At 37.0% G+C, this 24,087-nt stretch overlaps 1 protein-coding gene across 5 annotated transcripts in view; it reads right to left on the bottom strand.

Moving 5' to 3' along the window:
* The window catches only part of ATE1 (arginyltransferase 1), a 65,649-nt gene that overhangs the window by 34,420 nt on the left and 7,142 nt on the right, over positions 1-24,087 (bottom strand). For 3 of the 5 annotated variants that reach the window (XM_066323469.1, XM_066323471.1, XM_066323472.1), the window contains exons 7-10: positions 22,768-22,896; positions 15,051-15,083; positions 9,587-9,768; positions 6,643-6,742 (exon numbers count right to left, since the gene is read on the bottom strand). In XM_066323469.1, coding sequence (XP_066179566.1) covers positions 6,643-6,742; positions 9,587-9,768; positions 15,051-15,083; positions 22,768-22,896 — 444 coding nt within the window. Of the gene's footprint in view, positions 1-630; positions 963-6,642; positions 6,743-9,586; positions 9,769-15,050; positions 15,084-21,726; positions 21,856-22,767; positions 22,897-24,087 lie in introns of those variants that run through there. The other 2 variants (XM_066323474.1, XM_066323470.1) reach the window with 2 other exon arrangements.

The raw sequence follows: 24,087 nt of genomic DNA, 5'->3' as shown, positions 1-24,087 counted from the left end.
GATTCTTGTAACAAGTAAAAGGTGTAGAACACATCCCTGTTGATGTGCTAATGTAGGCAGTTAATGCCACATTAATCACATTTCTATGTTTATTCTTCACAACATTTGGACTGGGAATCCTGAATATACAGAATATGGTTGGGTTTTTTAAGGACGACATGAAAATAACTTGATCCAAACCAAGTTTATTTTCTCAAGGTGCAATAATGAAAAAGAGACTTGTTGACTTCAGAGGTCATTTGAAACCTACAGAACAAATATCATCTGTCCTAATAAAAACCTAGAAATAATACAATCAAACATAAACATACATATTATTTTCACTTCATTTCTGCTACAAACTTCAGTCATCTTAAACTCCATAAACAAATAAAAAGAAACATGCATTTCTAACACTAGGAACATAAACAATTCTAAGATTGGAAAAATAAATCGCCAGGGATGTGTTCACTTTTCTCCCAAGGGAATTCTAATTGACAAAAAAAGAAAGTCCCCATTGAAAATATTTTACCAGAAGAAATAAAGTTGAACAAAAAGACATGGCTGGGGTCTGTGTCTGTTTCTAGAAGAAAAATGGGATTGCAGAAAAATGCTGTGTAAAATTCAGCACAGCCTCAACATCTGTACTAAGGAAAAGCAGTAATAATTTACCAATTATACACAGTAAAAAACCAACAGCTTAGGAAAAAAATAAAGAAGCAATTGAGTAATTGCATTTATTATCTTTACCTGCTATGAAAACATGGAAATATACATGGAAACTGATATTCTGCTTTAAATATTTACATTTTCAGTGGAAATCCCTTGTCAGCATTCAGTTATGGCTGTTGCTGTCCAGAATGGACAATCTCTTTATTCCTGTGTGCTGATGCTCATAATAATGTGGTTTTCACAAACACTCTACAAGTGTCTTAAAGAAAAAAAACCAACCTAGAAAGTGGCCTCAAACACTTTGTAAGAGGCTGTTAAAAGTGAAGCAGAAAAGCTTTTAAATATTTATTACTAGCATGACATCAGGAACTGAAGAACTAATAATTTTTCACCCATGGTGTTATTATTCTATCCCAAATTCTCATAGTTGTTTATCCCATCATATAAAGTTCCATTTATTTGGCGCAGGCTTTCAGATAAGAAAAGGTGAAAGGAAAAAGCTTTTATGGAAGGAAGAAACAAAAGGAAAAAAGGGTTTTAAAAAAAGCTGTAAGGGACTTTGCAGTCCTGAATAGAGCATCTGCTTTCTCACACCCAAAAATCAGATAAAACATGATAAAATACACATAGAGAGATAAGGACTTTTTGCACCAGATACACCTTGAAGGAACATTAAAGCAGCTTGATTTTCAGAAGCATTGAACACCTGTACATCAAGTCAATCATGCAAAATCCTTTTGGAAGTCTTGGTCACGCTAAAAACTTCCCAAAATCCCTTTGGGTTTTAATTCCCAGAACTCCAATAGAATTCAGAGTGGAATAGAATAGTTCATAGAATTCAGAATTTAGAAATCAATGTTCAATTTTAGCTGCTGATGCTCACGTAGAAGAGGATCCCAGGGAAGTCCAAGGAGCAAATAGAAAGAAGGCAGGAGGAGCATAAAAATGATGTTAATAAAACACACCTAAAAGCAGGGATTACCTCCCCACTTGTACAATTTACCATTCTCAGGACTTTACTACTATATGCTTTTGTCTTTATTATTTGCTGTTTGTTTTTAACAGTCTTGCCAAAAAAAGCAAAACCACTGTGTTGTGAAAATTTTTCTTGCTTTCTTAGAGTAAATAATGGTTTTACAATGCAGATACTTCACTTCTTTATTATCAAATGGTGCTGCAAGCAGCACCTTGGCACTCTATAACAAATACTGAATTTTCAGGATATTTAGTCGTCTCTTTATGACCTGTTTATATAAAAAGTTGTTCTGTACTAATTGCAATGCAGACTTATTCCTATAAACTTACAAAATTAATCCTAAAAAAGCCACTAGTTTCAGGGCAACTCCAGTCCTCCAAACTCCTCCCAGCCAATAGTATTTTCCCATTTTAAGGTAAATAGCAATAATCCCAATGAGAAAATGAAGCTGAATAAAAAGATGACACATGAAGGTATAAAAACACCAGCTCTTCTTGTGTGGAACTGGTGACACATTTAGCAAATGTGCAAATCACAGAGGCACATCACATTAAATCTCCTTCCCTCACAAATTTCACTTTACACAGCAAATCCAAGCTTACTGAAAACATTAACTAAATTCCATCGTGAGACATGGTGAAAGAGTCTGGACAGGGGATGATGAGCCAGACTCCTGTGGATCTTGTGGACGTGGACATGCAGGCTACCACTGGATGCATTTCACTGCTGCATGAGGAGTGATGCTGAAATTCCTGAAAGCAGCCAAAGAAATTGGCTCTCAAGTGCCATAAAATTCCAGGGGCACTGCTTGTGACCACAGTCAGTCCGAGGTATTTAGTTTAAGAATGATTAATCACAGTTGAATCAGCCTTTTGTTTCTTTTCTGACATTTCAGAGCCCTTTCTAGTATTCCATCTATCTGAAGTCTGGCCATGACTTGATACCAAAGGAGACTGTTTGAAATAATTCCATTTACTTTGGCCTGCATACAAGTCTGGATAAAGGTTTCAGTCAAAACACCTCTTCACATCATAGAATGGTCTTAAAATGGCACACAGAGATAGCACAGCACGAAGACATTAAATCTGCTGTGCACTTCAAAGGGCTCTCAGAGTCATTTACCAGCATCAGTGGGGTGGCCTCCAGGGGAGGCACATCCTTGACCAAAACAAGGATTGACCCATGGTTCAACTGCAGGGTTTGCATCCAAATACTGACAATGAAAAAGCCTCACAAAAACCAGAATTAAGGAAACTCACGCAGAAAACGTCACCAACAAATCCTTCCCAACGCAAGAACTTACAGGAGAAAAGGATTTAAGGTCAGCAGAGGCCAAATGGTTAATACAGCAAATATGCTTATTATTTATACCAGAAACACAACCTCAAAATCTATTTAATGTCACCCACCACAAGATTCAAAATTAGTGTCAAAAGACTGCAATGGAAAGAACAGAAAGGACGTTAAAGAGTTCAGCAGGGATAAGAAAATATGAATTTGGTAACACTGAGCCATGGAGTGAAATTTTTCACTTGAGGGATGCAGGAAAAAATATCAGTCAAATATCTGACATAAATATCAATCAAAATATCAGACAGAATATCAACCCAGGAAGAAAATCCAAGGTCCTCTCAAACATTTTTCTGATACAGCTGTTTACTAGAGGTGCTTCTTTTTATTTCTGTTATTCCATAAATATGTTTGTAAATTGCTGCATTTAACTGAAAACATTAACAAATACACAGACAGGACTTCAACACATGAGAAGCAACCCTGAAACCAACCTCATTTTCAAGTAAAATAGTCTCTAATGCTTAAAACTTTATCACACACTCCAAACTGCATTAGGAAAAAGACTTTGCATCACATGACTGCAGGAAAATTTTCCAGGAGACTATTTTCCAATGTGAGAACTACCACATCTAACAGAGCCCGAGAAGATTTCCCACAAGGTCATGAATTTCTTTAGAGAACAATTCAAATCTTGTATTACCCTAACCTACCCAGAAAAAAATGGAACAAAGCCACTGCTTAGGGTTTTTCACTGGATTTTTCCATATTAACATAATAGGACTACAGGAATCCTTTTGTCTCAATTTCATGTAGATTTTATTTTACCAGTTTGTAAATATTAACTCATACATGGGAATAAATCTGAGAGAGGCTGGGAGCTAAAAGATATCCTAATATTGCAATGGAGTCCTTTCCCCTATCTTAAAGTAATTTTTCACTGGGACTCTACTGTTCCAAAATCACATTGCAATCAATGTTGGCTGCTGGGGAACAAAGGAATGGGAAAAGTGAGTCAAAAAGGAGCTTTATTTTAAAACCTCTGTAATTATGTCTGATCCATGGGTTAGTTGATACTCTAACTATTCATCTTCCTGCCTGAGAATCCTGAATTCTCCAATTCTGTGTTCAGAGGAATCCCAGCTCTGGGATCTGCTTCCAGGACTTTCAGGCCTCCAATCTTCCTCTGGATTACACCCCACTCACACACCAAACTGTACCAGTTGTGGAAAGAGAATCCTTCAGATGAAATGGCCACAGACCCCCAGTAACTGCTCCCCAACTCCTGTGCCTTCACTGTAAACAAGTACCTGTGTTCTCATAAGACACTTCTCATACTCAGAAGTGCTCCTGTGCTCAGCTCCATTTCTGAACACCCCAGGACAAATCATTTGCAAAGAAGATTACAAGAAAAAGGCTAGAAACCCAGTGAGTAGCTTTCCAGCTCCTCCTCTTTCTCCCCTACATTTAATTTCCCCACCTGACACCAGTTTGACATCACCCACAGCCTGTCACTCTTCCACAGCAATTAAGAGAAGGGAGCCTCTAACATCTCAATTAAACTGCAATAAAGCAAAGTCTTCGACATGAAATGCCTCTAAGCCAACCAGGCATTACTGAAATTACTTAATCTGCCAAATCAGTACTTCCCCACCCTACTTCACCACTCCCAATCACCTCACAAGAGCAGCAGCATTATCCAGATGCATTTCAGAGCTTAGGTTGATGAGTTGGTTCTGGTGTTCTATTTCAGGGAGGGAAAAGTGGAACTACAGAATTAATGTCAACCTGATTTTCAATTCCATTACTTTTGCTTACTTCTGAAACAAATGCATCCAGGAAAAGAAATATAAAATAGAACAAAGGCCCTTGCAGTTAATTTATTAGATTACTGCTGCCCCAGCAGAGAGCATTATGTGTGTTCTAATCACACATCTACTGGCTTTTCTTCTTATCCTCCCCAAGCCCAGCTTTAATTACCTTACACATTGACATATGTAGGTATCTGGAAGACTAAAATGTATATTCTACCAAATCACAGTCATATCAAATAGTCAATAATTCTAAGCAAGGGAAGAAAAAGAGCTTTTGTAAAGGAAACAAAAAGTAAAATACTCCCACTACAATTTAATCAATTTCCATTATTTAAGAATGAACTCTAGAAGCATTGTGGCAGCGTTGTATTCTTGATGCAATCATTTTCAAATTGCAAAACATGCTCAACAAAAATTATAATAAATAATACAAATGTAGAGTAGCTCAATTAACACCTCATGCATGAGCTTTATTTAATCCATGTATTTAATGTATTTATTTTGTATTTAATCCACACAAAGCCCATTTTTTTAGTAAAGCACTACAAGCAGCTGAACCTAAAGTTTCTTAGCCATGATATCTTTCAGAAATGGGATTTTTTTTTTACCATTATTGCCAGATTTGTTTCTTGAGTGCCCTGGTAAATGATATCCATTCCTTTTACAAGTCTTGAACCACGCAGGTTGTAGAAGAGACAAGGGATGTTAGGCTGAAGTGTCTCAACATAAACAAATCACCCCAAACTTTTAAATATCTCCAAAGAGTAAAGGAAATAATCAAAACCTTCTGTTCAAGCTGGTGATGTGACAGCCTTTAAGATGGTTCAGATGACAGAGGGCAGTTCTTTCCAACTCACCCATCTTCTTCCATCAAACTTAATCTTTGTTTGGTCGGCAGATGGACATGAAAATTCAAGTTGGCAAAGGGGACACATACACACACTCACATTATCTAACAAAACAAGAGGGATTTGTTCATTTCAAAAGACTCAATCACCATGGTCACCTGTAGTGTAGGCCATGATCAAGATGAAATTCCTTCACAACAATCACTTTAATGAGCCTCACAATTTCCATCTACTTGAAAAGCACCTCACATTTGGAGAGGGGGGAAAAAGGAAATGAAAACACTTCGCCTCTTTCTCTAGATTTTCTGAATTTTTTATCTTTCTACGTTGTTAACAGATAAAAATGATTATGTGTAAGTGTTCAACAAATTGCTATGAATGCTCAGTACTCTGAAATTGTATCATAATAATATCCAAAAGCAGAGATACATTTAATTCGAAAAGGTGCCACGTTCACAAGACCTAAAACCTCAACAGAGGCACTCTTAGGCACTGAGGTCTGAACAAAGCTGAAGACAATGAGGTTACAAAGCAGCCAGAATGGTTACTGGAAATGTTCTGTGGGTTCTCCTGATCCTCTCAAAATCTGCTCTGGCTCAAAATCTCTGCTCACCAAATTTCTCACTGGTTTCATGGGCAGAGAAAGTCCCCAGGCTCCAACAAAAAAATAAAGAGTAAAACCCAGCCAAGCCCCAAAAGATAACTTATCACTGTCTGGAGTCACTAAGTAACAGTTACAAATTTGTCAGCCTCAAAAAGGGAGAATTTTAGTGTATTGGAAGAGGTACTGTAAACACGAGATAGCCAGGTAACCAAATGACAAACTACTATCTGACAGCCTTGAAAACTGCTCTTAGGCCAAGATGTAATAAATAGCACATGCAGCTAAATAGAAAAAAAAAAATCCCTAAGCCAAGTTAAATAGTAACCAGCATTCAAATTTAACCATACAAAGTCTACATGAAAATCCAAAATGACAATTACGAAACATTATGTTACTGTGAACACTGTCAAAAGCTTTGAATAACAGCACACAAAGGGAGTAAGTGAAAACACACTTTACCTTGTATCTCATTTTGGGGCATGAATGAATGTAGAAACCCATATAATAAAAACAGAGATCAGGAGCTTTTTCATGAAGCTGTCTAGTAAAAGCAATTTCCCTGTGAGGGGAAAGAAAGACTAATTACATTTGAATACAATTCTTAAAATATATTAATTCATGTTACCTCTTCATATTGAAATATTGTACAGCTACCTGGCTCTTAATCTGCATCAAGGACTAGACTTCCATAAAATAAAAATGAGGACCATAAACTCCAAACTAATGTTTTTAAAAATCCCAAACATAATAAACTGAAAATTATTACTTGGTAACCTAACAAACAAACCACCAAAATGCACAACACCATGTCAGGCTTAAAAATACTTTCATTTTTGTGTTTCTGTCTGTCAACTGCCTGATTTGAAATCTAAATAAAATGACTAAGACCCTCTGTTTAATATGATTCTTGTCAATATTCATGTACACTGGAATTCTACAGAAACCTGCTGGTATTCTGGAATTCTATTGGTTAACACGGCTCAGGAAAACAGAGTGTTTTTGAAAAAATAAGCTTCAAGGATAAGGCTCTTGTTTGTTCTATAATTTATGCTCCAGCTATTTGCATGTAAAAACATCCATCTTTATGCAACAAAAGGTATTTTTACCCATCCCATGTTAGTTGGTATGATTTTCTCATTTTTTCTGAAAGAAAAATGTCAATGTATTCCAAAAAAAGTTATTTTTCTGGCACAAGGAAAGCACTGTTACTACAAAGACTCAGCCAGTGCTTCCTCTATAATGATAATTTTTGCAGCATTTTTATCTGTGCAGATCACTTCTGTAAGAAATTTGATAAAAAATGGATGCTGGTTCTCACTTTCTGTGTCAAAGGCACAAGGAGATGCCCCTGCTCACTGCAGGGGATTTGGAATAGATGATCTTTAAAAGGTCTCTTCCAACACAATCTGTTCTCTGATCAAAGATGAGAGTACATTGATATAGGAAGCATCTACAAACACTGGAGGTAATTTATCCCTTAAAATTCAATTAGTATTACTCAGTATTTCTTGATTCTTTTCTTTCCTTTGGCAAGACTGGCACGTCCAAGCAGCTTCTCCCCTCGTTCTCTACTTACATGCCTACATATTCCAAATGAACCTCAAATCCCATCCTTTCTGCAGCTCAGCAGCAACAATTCTCAGAGTGGCATGAAGTGGAAGTGACAGCAATGCAGTCCAACCTCCTCGGAGTAAAATTGCCAACAGCTTTGAAGGTATCAGATTCCTTTGCAACTTCCTAAGTCCTCCCTAACTCAAATTTTTTTTTTCCCTCTTTTTTGAAAGAAGAACGAGATTGGCTCCCTCCAGGACTGTTGGGAACTTGTTTTTATTGCCTTAAATGCTGCAGAATTTACAAGCTGCTTTTTCACAAGTTGAGCCATGCACGCATGGTGCAGCGACAAAGCTGGAAATTTATTATGTAGGAAATTTAAAATAATTTAAAGAATTCATAAGCATGGATTATGTCAGTCTATTATTACACAAAGTAATGTGATCTGTACAAAAAAGTAAAAAATCATTCTCAGGAGGACTTAGTATTTTATATGTTCATCTTGCAAGGAAAAAAATTAGTCTGTTTACAAGTATCTAACATTTGTAATGGCACAATGCTAAAAATCTAGACAATTAAGAGGAAAAAAAAGATCAATTCTAAGTCATGGGAGTGTCAACGTTTTTCCACATTTGCCAATTCTGATTAATTCTATAAAATTGTCATATCCTAATCAAAATCCAATCAAATTCACATTGAGGTATTAAATTGCACGTGGTTTATTAGTTCCAGCAAAGGTTTATGAACTAACTGGGGTAAGAGGTTTCTAAAAGTGGTGTTTGTGCCTCACACAGTTCAAGTCATGCCATTTACCCACCCTGGAGGGTGACACTGAGAAGAGCTGAGAAGGTGCCTATCAACAGGAGGCCCTGGAGAAAGGAGAAATCTGGATCTCACAATTCCAGAGCTCCTCTTTTGCACCTGACAAGGTGCAGTGCAAATCTCAGCAGGTGAAAAAGATTCATGCTACAGCTTCTCAGACTTGTAAATAGACATGTCTGGCATGAGGCTCAAACCCAGCTGCTTCATGAGCACCTCCCTGGGAACACCACATTTGTCCATGGCCAACTGATTTCATATAAACAGAGAAGCAAAAAAAAGGTAAGAAAAAAAATAGAGTTACACAAGTATTTCCACTCATTTAGGGTTTGGTTTTTTTTTTTTCACTTATAATAACAATGGAATCATAAAATTGCCTATGGAAGAAAAGCAGTAACTTGTAATTTCACATACAAGTTTTATTCACAGTGAAAAGCAATACCCACAATTCCTACTGTTTTGCAAGGCCATGTTGGGTAGTTAATTTAAGGCTTTAAAATTCATAGGATTACTCTCTCCATCAGGCTTTCTGAAGAGAAAGATAATGAGATTAACATACCTGAAAAACATACTTAGTGCTAGTACAGCAGGAGAGCACAAATTCAGAAGACAACACTTTTTAGGTACTCTGTTATTTATGATCTCAATGTGCATTAAACTATAAAAGTGATTAATTTCATTCGGTGACTGGGCTAAGAAAAAGGTCAAAGGAAAAATTATTTCTATTCAGACAAAAAAAAAAGGAGCTTTTCCTGCTGAAACCAAGCAATACTAAATTATTTTCAGGGGCAATAAAAATCAGGCATTTTGTTTTTGCGTGTTTTTTTAACCTGTAAATTAGCTAACTAGAAAGACACATCCCTAGTCAAGGATGACAATTAAAAATTTACTTGGAAGGCAACCAACCTCACAAATACTTTGCTAAAGGCAGTGTTACTAGTGTATATTCAGACTAAAAACAAACCCCCAAATTTAGAAACAAGTATCAATTCCTACTATCCCATCCAAGAAGATAACAAAACCGTCCTCTTACCGTAAGGCAGAGTAGACTCCCAAAGATAAGAAAGAGAAGTCTGGGTCGTAGTAGAGATAGACTGAGGACACACAGTAGGGCAGGATATCAATGACACCAACAGCAATTATCTTCCCATCCAGCCAGTACTGCTGGTGGAAGGAGCCATAGCCACATTCTGGTCCATCTGGAGCATGCTCTGCCTAAGCAAGAACAAGAGAGGGCTTAACTCCCTGACATACTTTAAGTATGAAATCAACTTTAAAGAGAATTTCAACATGCAAGTAAATACTGTAAAAAATGTTGCTGGCCATCTGTATTTAGAAAAAGGAAAAAAAGGTGTTTGGAAGGCAGGGAAAACAATGTTTTGTACTGGATCTTTTGTGCCCTTCGCTGTACTCACGAAGGTGTAACCCACATAGCACACATCCCAAACATGAATCTGAAATAGCCATCCAGAACTTATGGTACTGACAAACCAATGGGATCCATCAAGCTATTAATGAATTATTACATGCAAACCTGGCACCTCCAACATTCCCTGTCACAGCAAGGACCCTCCAGATCCTCTCCTCCACGTCCCCAAGCACTGGACACACTTTAGCCACAGAAACTGAGTTCCTCAAAGTGACCATTAAATTTACTTTCAGAAGATCATTTATAAAAAAGCCTGAGCAGCTTATTCTTTATGCGATGTTTACTCTCTGTAAAAAACAAAATGCCTTTTATCCAAGGACGTGAAACTGTGCGGCAACAAAATCTGCAGAACCTCTTCTTTGTCAGAGCAAATCCTGCAAGAACACCAAGGAACTGGCTATTGTTGTGTGCTGTGGTTTCGGGTGTGCACTCCAGTTTGACTCTGGATGGGGTAAAGCACCTCGAGCCAGAAACTGATGCTTGGAAGTTAAGAAGAAAATGATCTCCCTAATTTAAACTGTATTACACAACCAACTCTGGCATGCCATTTTCTCCCACGTCAAGTTTACTTTAATCCTGAATTCCACTGTGCTCAACTTAATTATCCATCTAGTCATGTTTTTCACTGCATTGCCAGGTCTTCAGAAAGCTGCTTCTCACTCAATAAATCTGACAATATTGCCTGCTATTACCAACTGTTTTGCATTACAACAGCAGAAGGTGGGTTTAATCAAGTATTTTGATACAGTAGCCCAGACTGAAGAGATGATAGGCAAGAGAAGTTACTCTAATTGGTACCACATGCGTCAAAAGAAATCAATCACAAGAACAAAAATCATTTCATGGCTTACCCAACCAGCAAGGCCCAAAATAAAGGCCACATAACAATACATTTGGATTTTTATATAGTTTATATACCATAAAACTAACTGTGGAGCTACAAATATTCTAAATGTGAAATGATGAAACATTTGAGAGCTCCATCTGCAGTATGTGAGAACATGAAACTCAGATATAGCATATTAAACTGGGTTTCTCTTGTTCAGGTAAAGCCCACTTATCCAACAGTTATGGTTTCATTCAGTATCATCAGCTTTTCAACAGATCCAAACGAAATCCCATGGTCAGGGGGGTGACATTTTTAGGCAGGGACACAAGTCAAGTAAAAGATGTTCTCTAAGTATTTCTCAACACAGGTTAAGTTCTCTTCTCAGAGTGCAGTCAGTGACAGAAAAGTGAAACATCTCAAAGTCATGGGGAAATGTGGTTGGTAATAGAACACAGACTTGCTTAAATAAGTTCCAGTTAAACCAGATTTTTCTTTCTTTGTCAAAAATTCATCGTATAGGATTTAATGAATGTTAAAGAAGACAGTCTAAGCCACTATGGAAAAGATTTTCACTCAAAGCAAAGTCTTCTGAAGTTAAAGTTTTGTGTCTGTGTCTGACCCCAAACCTCCAAAGAGCAGATAATGGATTTGGTCACCAGACCTCTGCAAACTGAAGTTAACATCAGTTAAAACTTTTGGTAAAGTACAATCTGCAGTTATTTCACTAATGCAATTACTGTGAAATGTCATGAACATAAGAGAGTCTATGTTCTGGAGCAAACATAATGAGCACAGCACTGATTTCAGGCAAATCAGTCAGGGATCTCTGTTACATTAAGCAAATAACATTTTTAAAAGAGTGAGATTTCCCTCCACCTTCAGAAATTCTCATACAATGTAATCCTTTGTAATGCTTGTCAGTATTACATTTTCTCCCATTTCTCAATGAATACTTGGCTCCTTTAACTCGATTTCCTGTGCACTATCCAGGCAATTTGACCTGAAACAGGTCTAGAATATGAAACATTTTCCTGAAGCAGGCTCCACCATTTCACACCACTGACATCTCCACTGGGACCGTGTCTGTCAAGGGTGATGTAAAATACACCAGTGGCATCAGGGGAGCAAGCCCCACCAGAAAGGGCTTATCTTATCTACCCCAAATTATACTCGAACTCTGGAATCAATCCAGAAGGACCAAAGTATTTAAAATTACCAGTTTATAGTCCTGTTTCAACACAATGAATTATTATAATCTGATGATATTGAAAATATCCAGGACAAACTGGAAATCACAATTTTCTCTCCAGTGTTTACACTGACATGCTGAGAAAAATACAACATATTCCATTACGTGTTAACTCTGGCTTCGTATCCTGCTAGCTAATGATTCCATGAACACATTTGATTGCTCACATTTAATAACCCATTATTAAAATTTAAATATTTAACAGAACTGGCATTATATATTGCCTGATTAGTACCTCAAGGTACTAACTGCTTATAATTGAACTGCTTATAATTGAATAATGGTGAGAGCACTTGAACTCCTTCAAAGCACACTGGTCAGTCTTTTATTTTAATACTAACAGATATTCTGCTTATTATAATTACCAAGAATGTGTCCTGCCTGTACAATGCATGATTATTTTTCTCCGGGAGGTTTCATGAAATTTCTTATTTTCTACTTTTTTATACCCTCTGCTGTGCATGGAGGGAAGAGGAAGATATTAAATTCATGCTATCAAAGGAGGAAAAAAAAAAGCCAGGAAACCCTTGACTTCTCCACTGCAGTGGAAATTATTTGCCAAATAAGCAAAGTGATTAATTCCAGCAGTTCCTTTCCCAATGGCACACACACAAACCTGCCATATGGTAGATTTCTATGTCTTGGTTAGCAACACATTTCCTTTCTAGAACTCTGTCCTACTTCCATCAGGGATTAGTAGGACACTCTTTACAGAGCCACGTTCTGTGCCTGATTGGAAAAGTCTAGAATTGGAGCTACACTGCATCAAATGTGACTCAAATATCACCTTCTAAGATGGTGATCCTGAGAATTACAGGGTTGTAATGATCTCACTTATCAGATCTCCTAAAAATTAAAACCTATCAATAAAGAAAATAATGAGAAGCGGAGGCTGATGGGTTTTTTCAAGAGCAAAGATCGAAATTCACAAACATCTCTCTGTTCTTTAGAATCTAAAAGTATCTCAGCATGGTTAACAGGAGAACAAATGATCATTTGCATAACAGAAAACAGATCACTTTCCATCCCGCTGGATCTATTACATTCTCCAGCCTGGCTGGTGAATCAGTGAAGACTGAATGATGCTGCAGCAAACCAAGGAGATAATTTTAAAGTATTCAAGATGGTCAAAAACGAACTGAATGTAAACAGCTCTAGAAAGATCCCATAATACTGAGTGACCAAAAAGGCAGAGGAGATACCAAATGTTCATAAACCCATGGAGCATAAATGCATGCTGGAAAACATATTGCTGTAGGCACACCCCAAACAATGGGTATAAATCACCAGCTCTTTCAAAGAAATTACTTTGACAACAGTTTTTAAAAATTGTCAGTTTAATGTTTAACATCAGTCAATATGAAAAAAAAAAAAAAGTTTAAGCAGCAATTAGAGAATAATTTGAGAACAAAACAAAATTACCCCTTGACTGCCTAACACCACAGCCCCCACCTGAGTGCTGAGGCTCCTTCCAGCTGCTGTTTCAGGACAAGGTGGAGCAACTTGGGCAGGACAAACACTGAGGTGACCATCAGTGCTGCTGACACAACTGGCCCACCACATCCCCCTCACTCACTGAGCACCAAAAGTAAGGAATCACCCTGAACAGTCTGGATTTCCCTTGGAACTTTCTTCCAGGAATCCTCCCACCCTGGCAAGAGCTGGGCCCCAGCTCACAGTGTTCTGGCTGTGCTGAACCATTACCACCCTTCCACATCTGCCTGTGTGAACTGGTAAAAGGGCAAACGGTTAAACACAGCCTCTAAAATGAAAAGATGAATACAAAACCACTTTAAACAATTCACTTTACATTATGCTGTTTACTGCTAGGAAACTGTCTAGTTTTTTGCTACTTCATACTGTATCTTTTCTTTAAAGCATTCATTTTTTTTCTGCCATAGCCAAACAGAAACTAAACTGAATAATAAAATGAGGAACTAAAAAAGACAGGAAGAGTTTAGGTGTTCATACTATTTGCAGTTATTGATAACATTAAAAACTCCAACAATGACAAATTGAAAACATGTAAGGTTTAGATTTTATTTTAAATTATTTTTGTTCAAAAGAGTAAACAGACTACACACTGCTAGATTTGCTTGTGGCAACTGTTTCAGAATAAAGAATTTCAAGAATCCCTTGGCCTCTGATATATAACCCCTTTTATTTAACTTCATCTAATTGAAGACATCTGTAGTGGTGCCACACAAAATTTAATTCAAGCTCCGAAATGTCAATAAAAAGTGTCTGTAAGAAACAATATGGGTATAAACCTGGCAGGGTAGTGTGCATCAGCATCTACGTAGCCATACAAAATTAAGAATATAATGGCAGTCTGCTGCACGAGTTGACGAGGTGATAAAAGCCCTTTTCCTATAAAGTCTAATGAGCTCTATTACTCTTCAGCTTTCAGGAATGCAAAGGCCAGTGGACTCAGCAGAGAAAAGCAACAAACTCTCCACACATGGATTCACTCAAACTGCGACATATCAAATTACCAGTGTAATTACTATAACCTGACAATTTCATTACAGTCACGCCGTCCCAAACCCTTTAAGACTAACAAGAAAGACACTGCAAGGAATCAGTTTGCTCACTTGAAATGAAGGAACAGCATCTCTCCTCAACTTTTACCTCAGATTGTAGTCAAATACAAGTTCAGCAAGTTATTTAGTAATACAGTTTTATCTTTTCATAGAAATAAATCAAAACCCATGAAAGACACGGCCTTTTGTGCTTCTATTTTTTGATGCAGTGCTATGAAATTCAGTGGTAGCTTATTACCCAGCAAAGGAGTCCTCAGGCTCCTTTGGAAACACAGCAGAATATTCCTTTACCAGTTGGTGGAGACAGGAATTCTGTGCCAGCCATCCTCACCACCTCTAACGATGGCTGGCTGTCTACAGAGAGCACAGAAAACACTCATACATTCATTAAGCAAAATAAATTAAATACATTTTATTTCAAAACTCCCATGCTGAATGAATACATACCTCCAGAGGGGAATCACAGAGGAATCGTGTGAACTGATGGAGGTGGATTCAGCAGTAACATGGGCCCAAGAAAACAGCCCAAATATGCAAAGAAAAAGAAAGAAAACTATCAGCAATGTGTTAGGATACATTAATAGTCAAATACACTCTTTCAAATCCGTATCTTTGAAAAAGCATCATCAGACTTGGTTCATGGAAATTTCATTTAAACCTTTCAACTCTCACATTCTGGTTAGAAGTACAAATGGTTATAATAATTAACTATGCAAAGGACTTTCTTTTCTATGAAACATGAGATGGTTTTAAAAAACGTGATGTGAGAGAATTATCACCCTGTAATACAGGTCTGTTTCTGTGTCTCTGATTTTAAATTACACATTACCCTCCTCTGTGACTCCTTGCAACAGGGAGTCTTTTCCCACTGTTCCATTGATACCTCCCAAATCACCAAAGCAAGGGGGCTGGGGCCCTCCTACCTCTTAACAGAAATTAATTAATTTACATTCAAAATTAAGAAGCAAGCTCATTCTAAGTTTAAAGAAGAGGAAGGGAAAAGAAAAGAAAAGAAAGAAAATCAACCTCCTGAAAGTGCAAGCATTTCAAACCTGGATTTTTGACTCAATATAAAATGATGTGCTGCCAATAATTACCCAAAAAGGCAATGTTTTAATGATCTGGAGTTTGTCCAGGATTCCTAGAGTAATAAAATACAGTACTTATTTACTCACTATCATTTACTTATTTGATACAAATACTTCCTTATTGGTGGAGTCCACATTAAACACGTTGCAGAGCTCTGGTATGTTTAACCCTAAACATTCCCTTGTTAAATAACTGCTTTAATACACAGTTTAATTCCCCCTCTTGTAATGGCTGGGTGATTCAAAAAGTCAGCAATTCCCACACTGCAAATAGTAAATTTTAATTAAAAGTTAGATAAAAAGAATACATATAGACACCTACAGAAACCTGACTGTTGTCAAGATTTCCATTGAGTTCTGAGATTAATTAAAGGTGAATACAAAAAAAATGGGGTGATTGCTTGTCAGCCATCCCATTTCTCCCAGGGAAGGGGAGGAGAGGAAGGCAGGCAACAATAAAAAGTGCCAGCAGTATTTGCTGCTGCCTCATCTTGTCGTGCTGATCTATGGATTGATGAGAAACCTTTGGACATGGAGTTTATGGAAGAACGCTGAATTTCTATATTGTGATGCTGAAGGCAGGGGATTGTGTGTTTCCTCTAATTTACCATTTCCAATCCAGTCACTATCACTCTAAAGTACTCAAGAGTTTGGAAGCACAAATGACTGTGGTATCTTAATTTAATTGTAGAACTTTTTTTGGTTTGGTGAAAAAGGAAAAAAAACATCAATAACATTTAAAGAAGAAAAACATAATTAAAATTTAGAATTATTGAGTTATTTTGCTGAAATAAACACACAGAGTTACAAATTCCTACAGTTTGAGTGCATCCATCCCTACAGCCAGTGGTTTTAGAACGTGCACGTTTCAGAAAAAAATAAACCATGTATCATTAATTTTCATGTCAGAAGACCCCCAATAGTTCCTAATCTGTAACTTTAGCTGTATAGTGCAAACTAAACACTATGGTGAGAAATCTGAGCCCAGGACACTTTTCAAATAGTTTAATCAATTCTCCAGGCCCTGCTGCCCAATCTCTTGGCTCTGAGGGTGAAGGGGGACTTTTTAAGTGTACTTAAACATAACTTCTGCTGCTGTTACAGATGCTAGGAAAAAAAATCTTTGCTGCACCTGAATTTGTATCACAATCTTAAGGGGAAAAAAATACTTCAAGTCTTGTTATAAATGATTTCACCTGATGGTACCTGGTTCACAGGTTACATATTTTTCTTAAACTAGTCTATACATTTATGTAAAAAGAAGAAACCACCAGATTCAATTTCTAAATTAACAAACTCATTTAACAGTGCAAGGTTATTAGGAACTCAATTAAAAAATATTCAATAAACCATGAAAGAAATACAGCCAGAAGCTGATGTTGCACGTAAAATAACTCAGTATGTCACACAAGCACAACTCAAATTCCTTTCACAAAGCCATGCTTCTCTAATTTTAATTTCCAACTGATTTACATAAACTTTTAAAAGCTTTATAATACCTAAGAAATCCACAACGTTTTTTCTTTGGTGCAAACTAATTACAGCTGCCAGAAAGAATCATCTCAACAACACCGCGTAAGTTTAAACACAATTAATAAACCTAAGAGAAGAAACACATCACAGGAGCATGAAATCAAAGGGAGAAAAAAAGGCAGAAAAATAAAAAAGCAGGTTTGGTTCAACCCAAAGCTTCTTGCTGGAGTAAGAGCACGTGCACAGCTTTAAAAAGAGGTTATGAAGTAGAGTGTTAACACCTGCTCCCTTTTACACAGGGAGGGAAGAGATTCAGGTGCTAAACTGGAGTGGGTTTCACCAGGCAGCTCAGGGAGTTCTGGAAGAGAAGGTTCCTGATGTCACAAGAAGAAACATTCCAGGTATCATCAGCAGGAACCATCCTGATTTATCAATTATCTGAGATATTAAAAAAAAAAAAAAAAAAAAAAAGCATTGATTTATCATTTTCCCTTTGACAGTATTAAGAGTTTGCTCATATTTGCAGTTCACTGTCAAGGAAAACAGAGTGTTTGTCCTTTTTCTTGGGATGCAGAAGGGTGAGAAATAGATATGGGGATCTGGCCATTGCTTTTTTTTGTTTTTTAAAATCCAGTCCCTGAATGGGATTAAAATAAACCAGGGAATTTGGTCGTGAGGGTTTTTTTGCTTTATTTTTCACAGAAGTGCCAGGCTCATAGTAAAATAAAAAATAATGATGACAAATAATAAAACCTGCAAATCCAGTGCATCATCTTGTGCTGCCATATTTGAATTGAAATAATCTTCCTTACCCAAAACAGATTAGAATCAGTCTTTACCATAAAGCTGTGCAGTGAAAAAGTCAAAATGATTCAAACTTTCAGAAAGGTGAGGAGAAGCTGCTAACAACCCCTCCTGAGAAAAAATGAACAAAATTCTTTAACTTTCTGTATAAATCAGGAGAATGGGACAAAATCTAGCATTTTTACAGGAAAAGATGGTGCCAAATCACCCCTGAACTGGGCAATAAACTAGAGTTCAGCAGAGGAATCAAAGGCTTGTCCCAGAGGTGTTTTGTAGCATATAAAATATAGCATATGTAATGTAGCACAGAGCATATAAATAATACAGCATATAGCATTTGTAGCTATTTAGCATTTTCAACAATTGCTTACAAAAACACAGGCATGCTAAATCAACAGAGTTTCAGAGAGATCCACAGACCTCAAGGTGAAGAAAGAGCCTTCAAAACTTAGAGAGAAGGATTTAAAGTTCACAAAGGAAAGAGGGATTTAAAGTTTAAATGCATGTCTCAAATGTAGTTTTCAGGGCAAGAATGGGACTAATGGAATAATTGCTGATACATTTCAGTTACAATTTCAATTCCTTCATGGAGTGACAAAAGTGACTGTGGCTTTCTTGCTCAGAAGAAACCTTCTGTCAGTATACTGGAGGTTTATCAGTCTTACGATAAAGATTATTTAATTTTATATGGATTTCCATAGAAAATGCAGTGGTGGAATCAGGAAGAATGAGATAAACTGAGATGCGAAAAGAATCTGAGCTAAAATGATGACTGTGGACAACTCACTCAATTGTCTGGATGCCTAATTTTTGGGGGTCTTACAGACATTTCATGATAAAATCCATGAATCCACAGCACTGCAGTCCCAAAGGCCACACAAAAGGCATTTTTAGGCTGACATAGAAATATTCAATTCTAAGTCTTTGAGTCAGAGCTACCAGGATGTGAAATCCAAGTTCACTGCCGTGAGATGTTCTGCCACGGCTTCCAGGAGCTGTATAATAATGTAGAAAAGGCTAAAAATAACCACAAAGGCTATTGATTTTTAGTACTCTCTCACTGGAATATGAGAGAGGAAACTAGGTTAGAGAGACCTAAAAGTTTGCAACTGGCTGCTGATACCAGCTTGGAACTGATCAGAATGTGCTCCTTGGCATTTCCCAGACTTCTCACTCACTTTTCTCTATTAGTTCAAGTGGATTCCTGGGAAGCAATTAAAAAAAAAAAAAAAAAAAGAGGGGGAGGGTGAAAGAAAAACCTCACTCTACATATTTCAGTAATTTTTTGCACCTTTTCAAACAGTGTATCTTTTGTGTGTCCCGAAATTCTTTTCTTCCAAGACAAATATTTAGCTAAGCACAAAGCAAAGAGAGAGTCCAGCTACTTTCACAGAGGGAACAGACAGATACTGTTTTTCTACAAGTTTGTCATTATGAAACCCTTGTGAAAAGTTAAATAAAAAGTTTAAAAAAATTTGCTCCAGGAGGTCTAAACATCAATAAACTGTTCACTCTTGCTCTCTCTGGAAACTACTGCAGAATTTTTATGATCTTTTATGGAAATGTTTTCTAGCTTGTGTAGCTGCCACATAGCTTGGTTCAGTCACACTTCAGCTGTGTTTCTTAAAGACAAAGACTGCTGCAAAAAGACTTGAGGATTTTCTGACCGGGTCAGAAATGTGATGCCTCTGATGAGAAGATCCTTCATTAAGAACTGCTAAAGACATCCTCTGTTCTATCCAAATTAGCCACTGATTATTTCACTGGGATCAAAAAGTTTCCTTCTTGGGGTGAAAAGGCAAAAAAAAATGTTTTGTCATGTAAAATCTTTGATCCAGACCTCCACAGTTCCACACCTGTATCTATAATTTCATCTGTCTTATTGCTTCATCTAAAACACAAGAGATTCAGGTGGCAAAATGTTCTGAAATATCTATCTCCAGGTGATTTATAAATCATCCTGAAGCTGGGGCGGAGCTGGACCAGAGCATCTCCCAGGTGATTTGTGTTCTGCAAGGTCCTCCCTGCATTTCTCACCCAGAAACAGGGATTTCTGCTCCTGAGCAAGACTTAAAGCATTTGCAGATAAGGATGCCCTTATCAAAACACAGACCAGCCATTACACAGCTCCCATAAATCCAGTGGAATTGGATCATCCAAAGAGCCAAATCTTGGGATTATACAAGAGACAAGTTCATTCTTCTTATTCTAAAATCATCCTTCCATATATTAATCTACACATTTTCTCCCAGAAATATAACCAAAGGCTACTAAAAGTTACTCAGTTTAAAAAATAGACTCCAAATCCATATTTATCTATATATCTGTGCATGAATTACTACAACAAAGGTGTATTAGCATTTATTATTTTTCTTATTAATTGTGAAAAAAAAAAAAACCTTCTTGGCCAGGCAGTCTCATGGACACAAAATACGATTTACCAAGGCTGAAAAAGAACGTAAATTCGAACCCATCAGCATCAGATCAAATTTTTACATTCAGTAAATGCTTCAGAGAAGGTTTTATGTTTCCCCTGGAATTATCTAAGCCTGCACTAACATGAGGCCAAAGAGAGGAGATAAAGGCAAAGCAGGGAAACCCCTATGGCAAGTAATCAGGAAAAAGAGGATAAAAATCTGTTACACTACTAGCAGTGAACAGAAATCCATCTCCTCCCTGTTCAACAGCAATGCCCAGGACAGCCTTTACACCTTCAGGTGGTGGAAACCTGAGTGTCCCTAACACATCTTTCTAGGCTGAAATCCTTCCAACATAGCAGAAAAAAAATCAAGTCTCCAATCTGACCAGGTAATGCTTGGTACAAATCTAGTAAATAGCTCAGTCTCTCTTGGCATGCCTCCAATTTTTACATTATTATAATTAAACCCACTTATGCCAGCAATTATAAAAAGGGCAGAGACTACTACTTACTGTTATGAGAGCTATTATTTTACTAAACAAAGTGAAATGGATTTTATGGCTTTCCAGAGTAGCATTACAGACATCTAAAAAAAAAAAAGCTCCCCTTACACTCTTTTGAACTAAAGCCAAAAATTATGATGTGGTTTTACAATTCTACCTGGAAAACAGCCCCAGTTTACAAGGTTTCAAGGTTTCACTGCTGCAGGTAGCTCACTCTCAGCAACAGAAAATCCTGACTAGTTGACCAATAATAAAGCTGTACATCTGCAGTAGATAGAAATGAGAGATCTGAGGTAGCATTTTCATTAATTCTGCCAGTGAGGAGGCTGTGCCACCTGCCAGAGAAATGGAGAACTGCTGCTTGCTCAGAACCCCATGAGTATTTTTAATTATTTTTAATTATTTTTAATTATTTTTAATTCATTAGATTAGGATTATCCTCTGTAAACACCCTTCTAAGAGCAGAGTTTATCCATATGCAACATATTCTTATCAAGCCTCAGAGAATCAGCTGGTGAAATATTTTTGCACTATTCCTGCTATAAAGGGGAGTTCCAGTTGAGCACCGTGCTTGGCAATGGAATGGGAATAAAAAATGAGATTTTTAAAACCTTCACCTGTTAAATTAAGCAAGAACACGAAAAATTAGGGAGAAACATAGAAAAGGTACTAAAGCACTTGAAGGCAGAAGTTGATTTTGTCACCAAAAGACCTCAGCAATGGCCATAACTTCAATAATTTAATATTTGGATTAGCTCTAAGAGACAGCATTTCCCACCATTTATTTGTGCATCTGAAGCAGCTGTTTGCAGAAAGGTGCATGCAGTGAACTGTACCTCGTTCTCCCCACAGTCAGAAGGTGTGTCCTTGTGAACAGACATCTGATACTTGGCAAATAAAGTGGCAGATTGGTTGAAGGATGATTTGAACTGGGGGTCCTCAAAGGAGACAGGTACTAACCTCACCTTCAGAGCAAGGGAAATACAAGCATTCTGTTTTGAGTGCATTAGCATCAGATAATCTGCTTCTGAAGGTCAGGCTAGTGAAAGATCTCCTCCTATCCACTTCAAAGCCTCTGAAGTCAGTTTTTCCACCTTAAACATAATAATGAGACAACTTCCTATTTTTCCTGATATAAAATATCAGTCTCAAGGACTTCTTAAAATGTTTTATTTTTAAGGGCACATTGCTCATTGATTGCCCTGGCTCAACAATTACTTGTTCTTGCTACAAAGGCTGTTTCTTCCAACTCATGATTTTTTTTTCCTTCTAGAACAGAGGTGTAACACATCTGACAGTTCTCACATCTTACACTCCACCTTTTCACTGCAGTGTTCATTACACTGCACCTATTCAAGCAGCAACAATGTGTAAATTTCGATGGAGTGCACAGGTTACTTTTTAAAGCCTTAAATTGAAAGTGAAAAGAATTATTTCACTCTGGTGAACCTCAAACCAGTAATTTGTGTGCGTGATAAACTTTTGCTCACATCTTGGCCCTGATCATTGTGTCCTTCTGATGGAAACATTCAAACCAAAGCCAAGGAGGCCAGTTATGAGGCTGAGTGTCCAGCTGGATTTAGTTTTTATGACATTTGTATTTTTAAGGCCCATCTCTATCTCCAAGAGCCTCACCCTGTCCATTTCTTACCCAACACAACCATAACTTTTCTGCCTGCAACTAAACCCAAATATCTGTGGCACTCACAAAGAGGTATCAAGAGTTTGCACTTTCAGGATGTTGATTTTATTGGATACAGTACTTTACAAGCTCCTGAATATCCAATGGATATAAAATCCACACTTGTTTCTCCTAGAAACAGGAATGTGTGAAATGCAGGGGAAGCTTTGCATAAAATTCAATTTGGCCTTCTGACCTGATTAATGGTTGGTTTGTCAGGTGGGTCCTTGTGAATAAGCATCTGGTAACGTTTATAGACCTGGTAAGACTCCTGAAATGTGGCTTTGAACTGGGAACTTGGTGGAGATGATCTCACCACCCTCACCTTCAGAAGAAGTTAAACACATTTATTATTAAAATATCATGCAAGAGCTGTACATTTATACATAACACAAACAACACAGCAATTTTACCCTCCTGCACAAGTGCCACCACAAATTAATTACTATTATATAATAGCCTTCTAATTCTCCAGCTCAATTTATGCAACTGAAGGCTTTCATATTTACACTGAATAACACAGGTTTTCAAACTGCAAATTAACTAAAATGCCTAGAGAAAAACTACACAATTTTCAGGAAATAATACCAACAAAGGGAATGAAAATCATCATTTTAAAGAGATTTTCTGTGCTACTTAAAATAATCTCTCATAGCCTCACACTACACTGAAAAATACTTGAAAGGCTTGGAAGACTCAAATCTCTGCTCTCCATCCAAAAAACATGTTTCTATGGCAATAATCCCAAAGGGATTTCCAGGGATTTTTAAAATTGAAAGAAGAAAATGAAGCAGAGTTTCCACACTCAGTTATGAGTTAACCACAATAGGGAGTTACCAGTCTTCACAGCATCACCCTCAAACACACAAAAATAATTTTAAAAAATAATCTATAAATTAGACATTCTTCTTATCAAAACTGATTGCTCCCTAAGCAAAAGAATGCTACCACACAGGGAGAAGTGCATGTCTTTTCAAAAATAATTAAGGTCATATTAATTTCAAAAACTATCTAATTTTCAGAATGGTTCTATTTTCACAAGGAGCAATTTTTTTTAATCCTTGTAATTCTCCCTGCATCTTCTAAATGAAGATGTTCAGACAAAGCCATCATGATTCAGTTAAACAACTCCTCAGGAAATGTGAAGGATTTGGGGAGATGGATCAATTTCGTGCCTTCTAGTCAGTAAATACTTTCATTTCCAGTACCATCATTGAAAATGATCAGGAAAACATTTCGTTAGTTTTCCATCTCACGAAAAAAAAAATAACAAGAAAAATGGTTTTATGATTAACAAATATTAGAAAGTCCAAAAGCCTTCCAGATTACTGTCTCTAGTAGACGTAGTGGTAACCAGTGTATTAAGCAAATCTTTTACTGCCATTTTTACAGCTTTCAAAGACATCAACACACACCAATGATGTGTGTAAAGAGCAAGTATCTTGTTATCTGATTAATTTCATGAAGCTACTACTTCCTTGTCAAGGTCCATTAGCTTAAACAGTTTAAGTATTTA

The sequence above is a fragment of the Sylvia atricapilla genome, chromosome 8, assembly GCF_009819655.1.
Source record: "Sylvia atricapilla isolate bSylAtr1 chromosome 8, bSylAtr1.pri, whole genome shotgun sequence".
Taxonomy (NCBI): domain Eukaryota; kingdom Metazoa; phylum Chordata; class Aves; order Passeriformes; family Sylviidae; genus Sylvia; species Sylvia atricapilla.
Note: the sequence above shows the minus strand (reverse complement) of the source record. Positions and strands in the feature narration are given on the sequence as shown.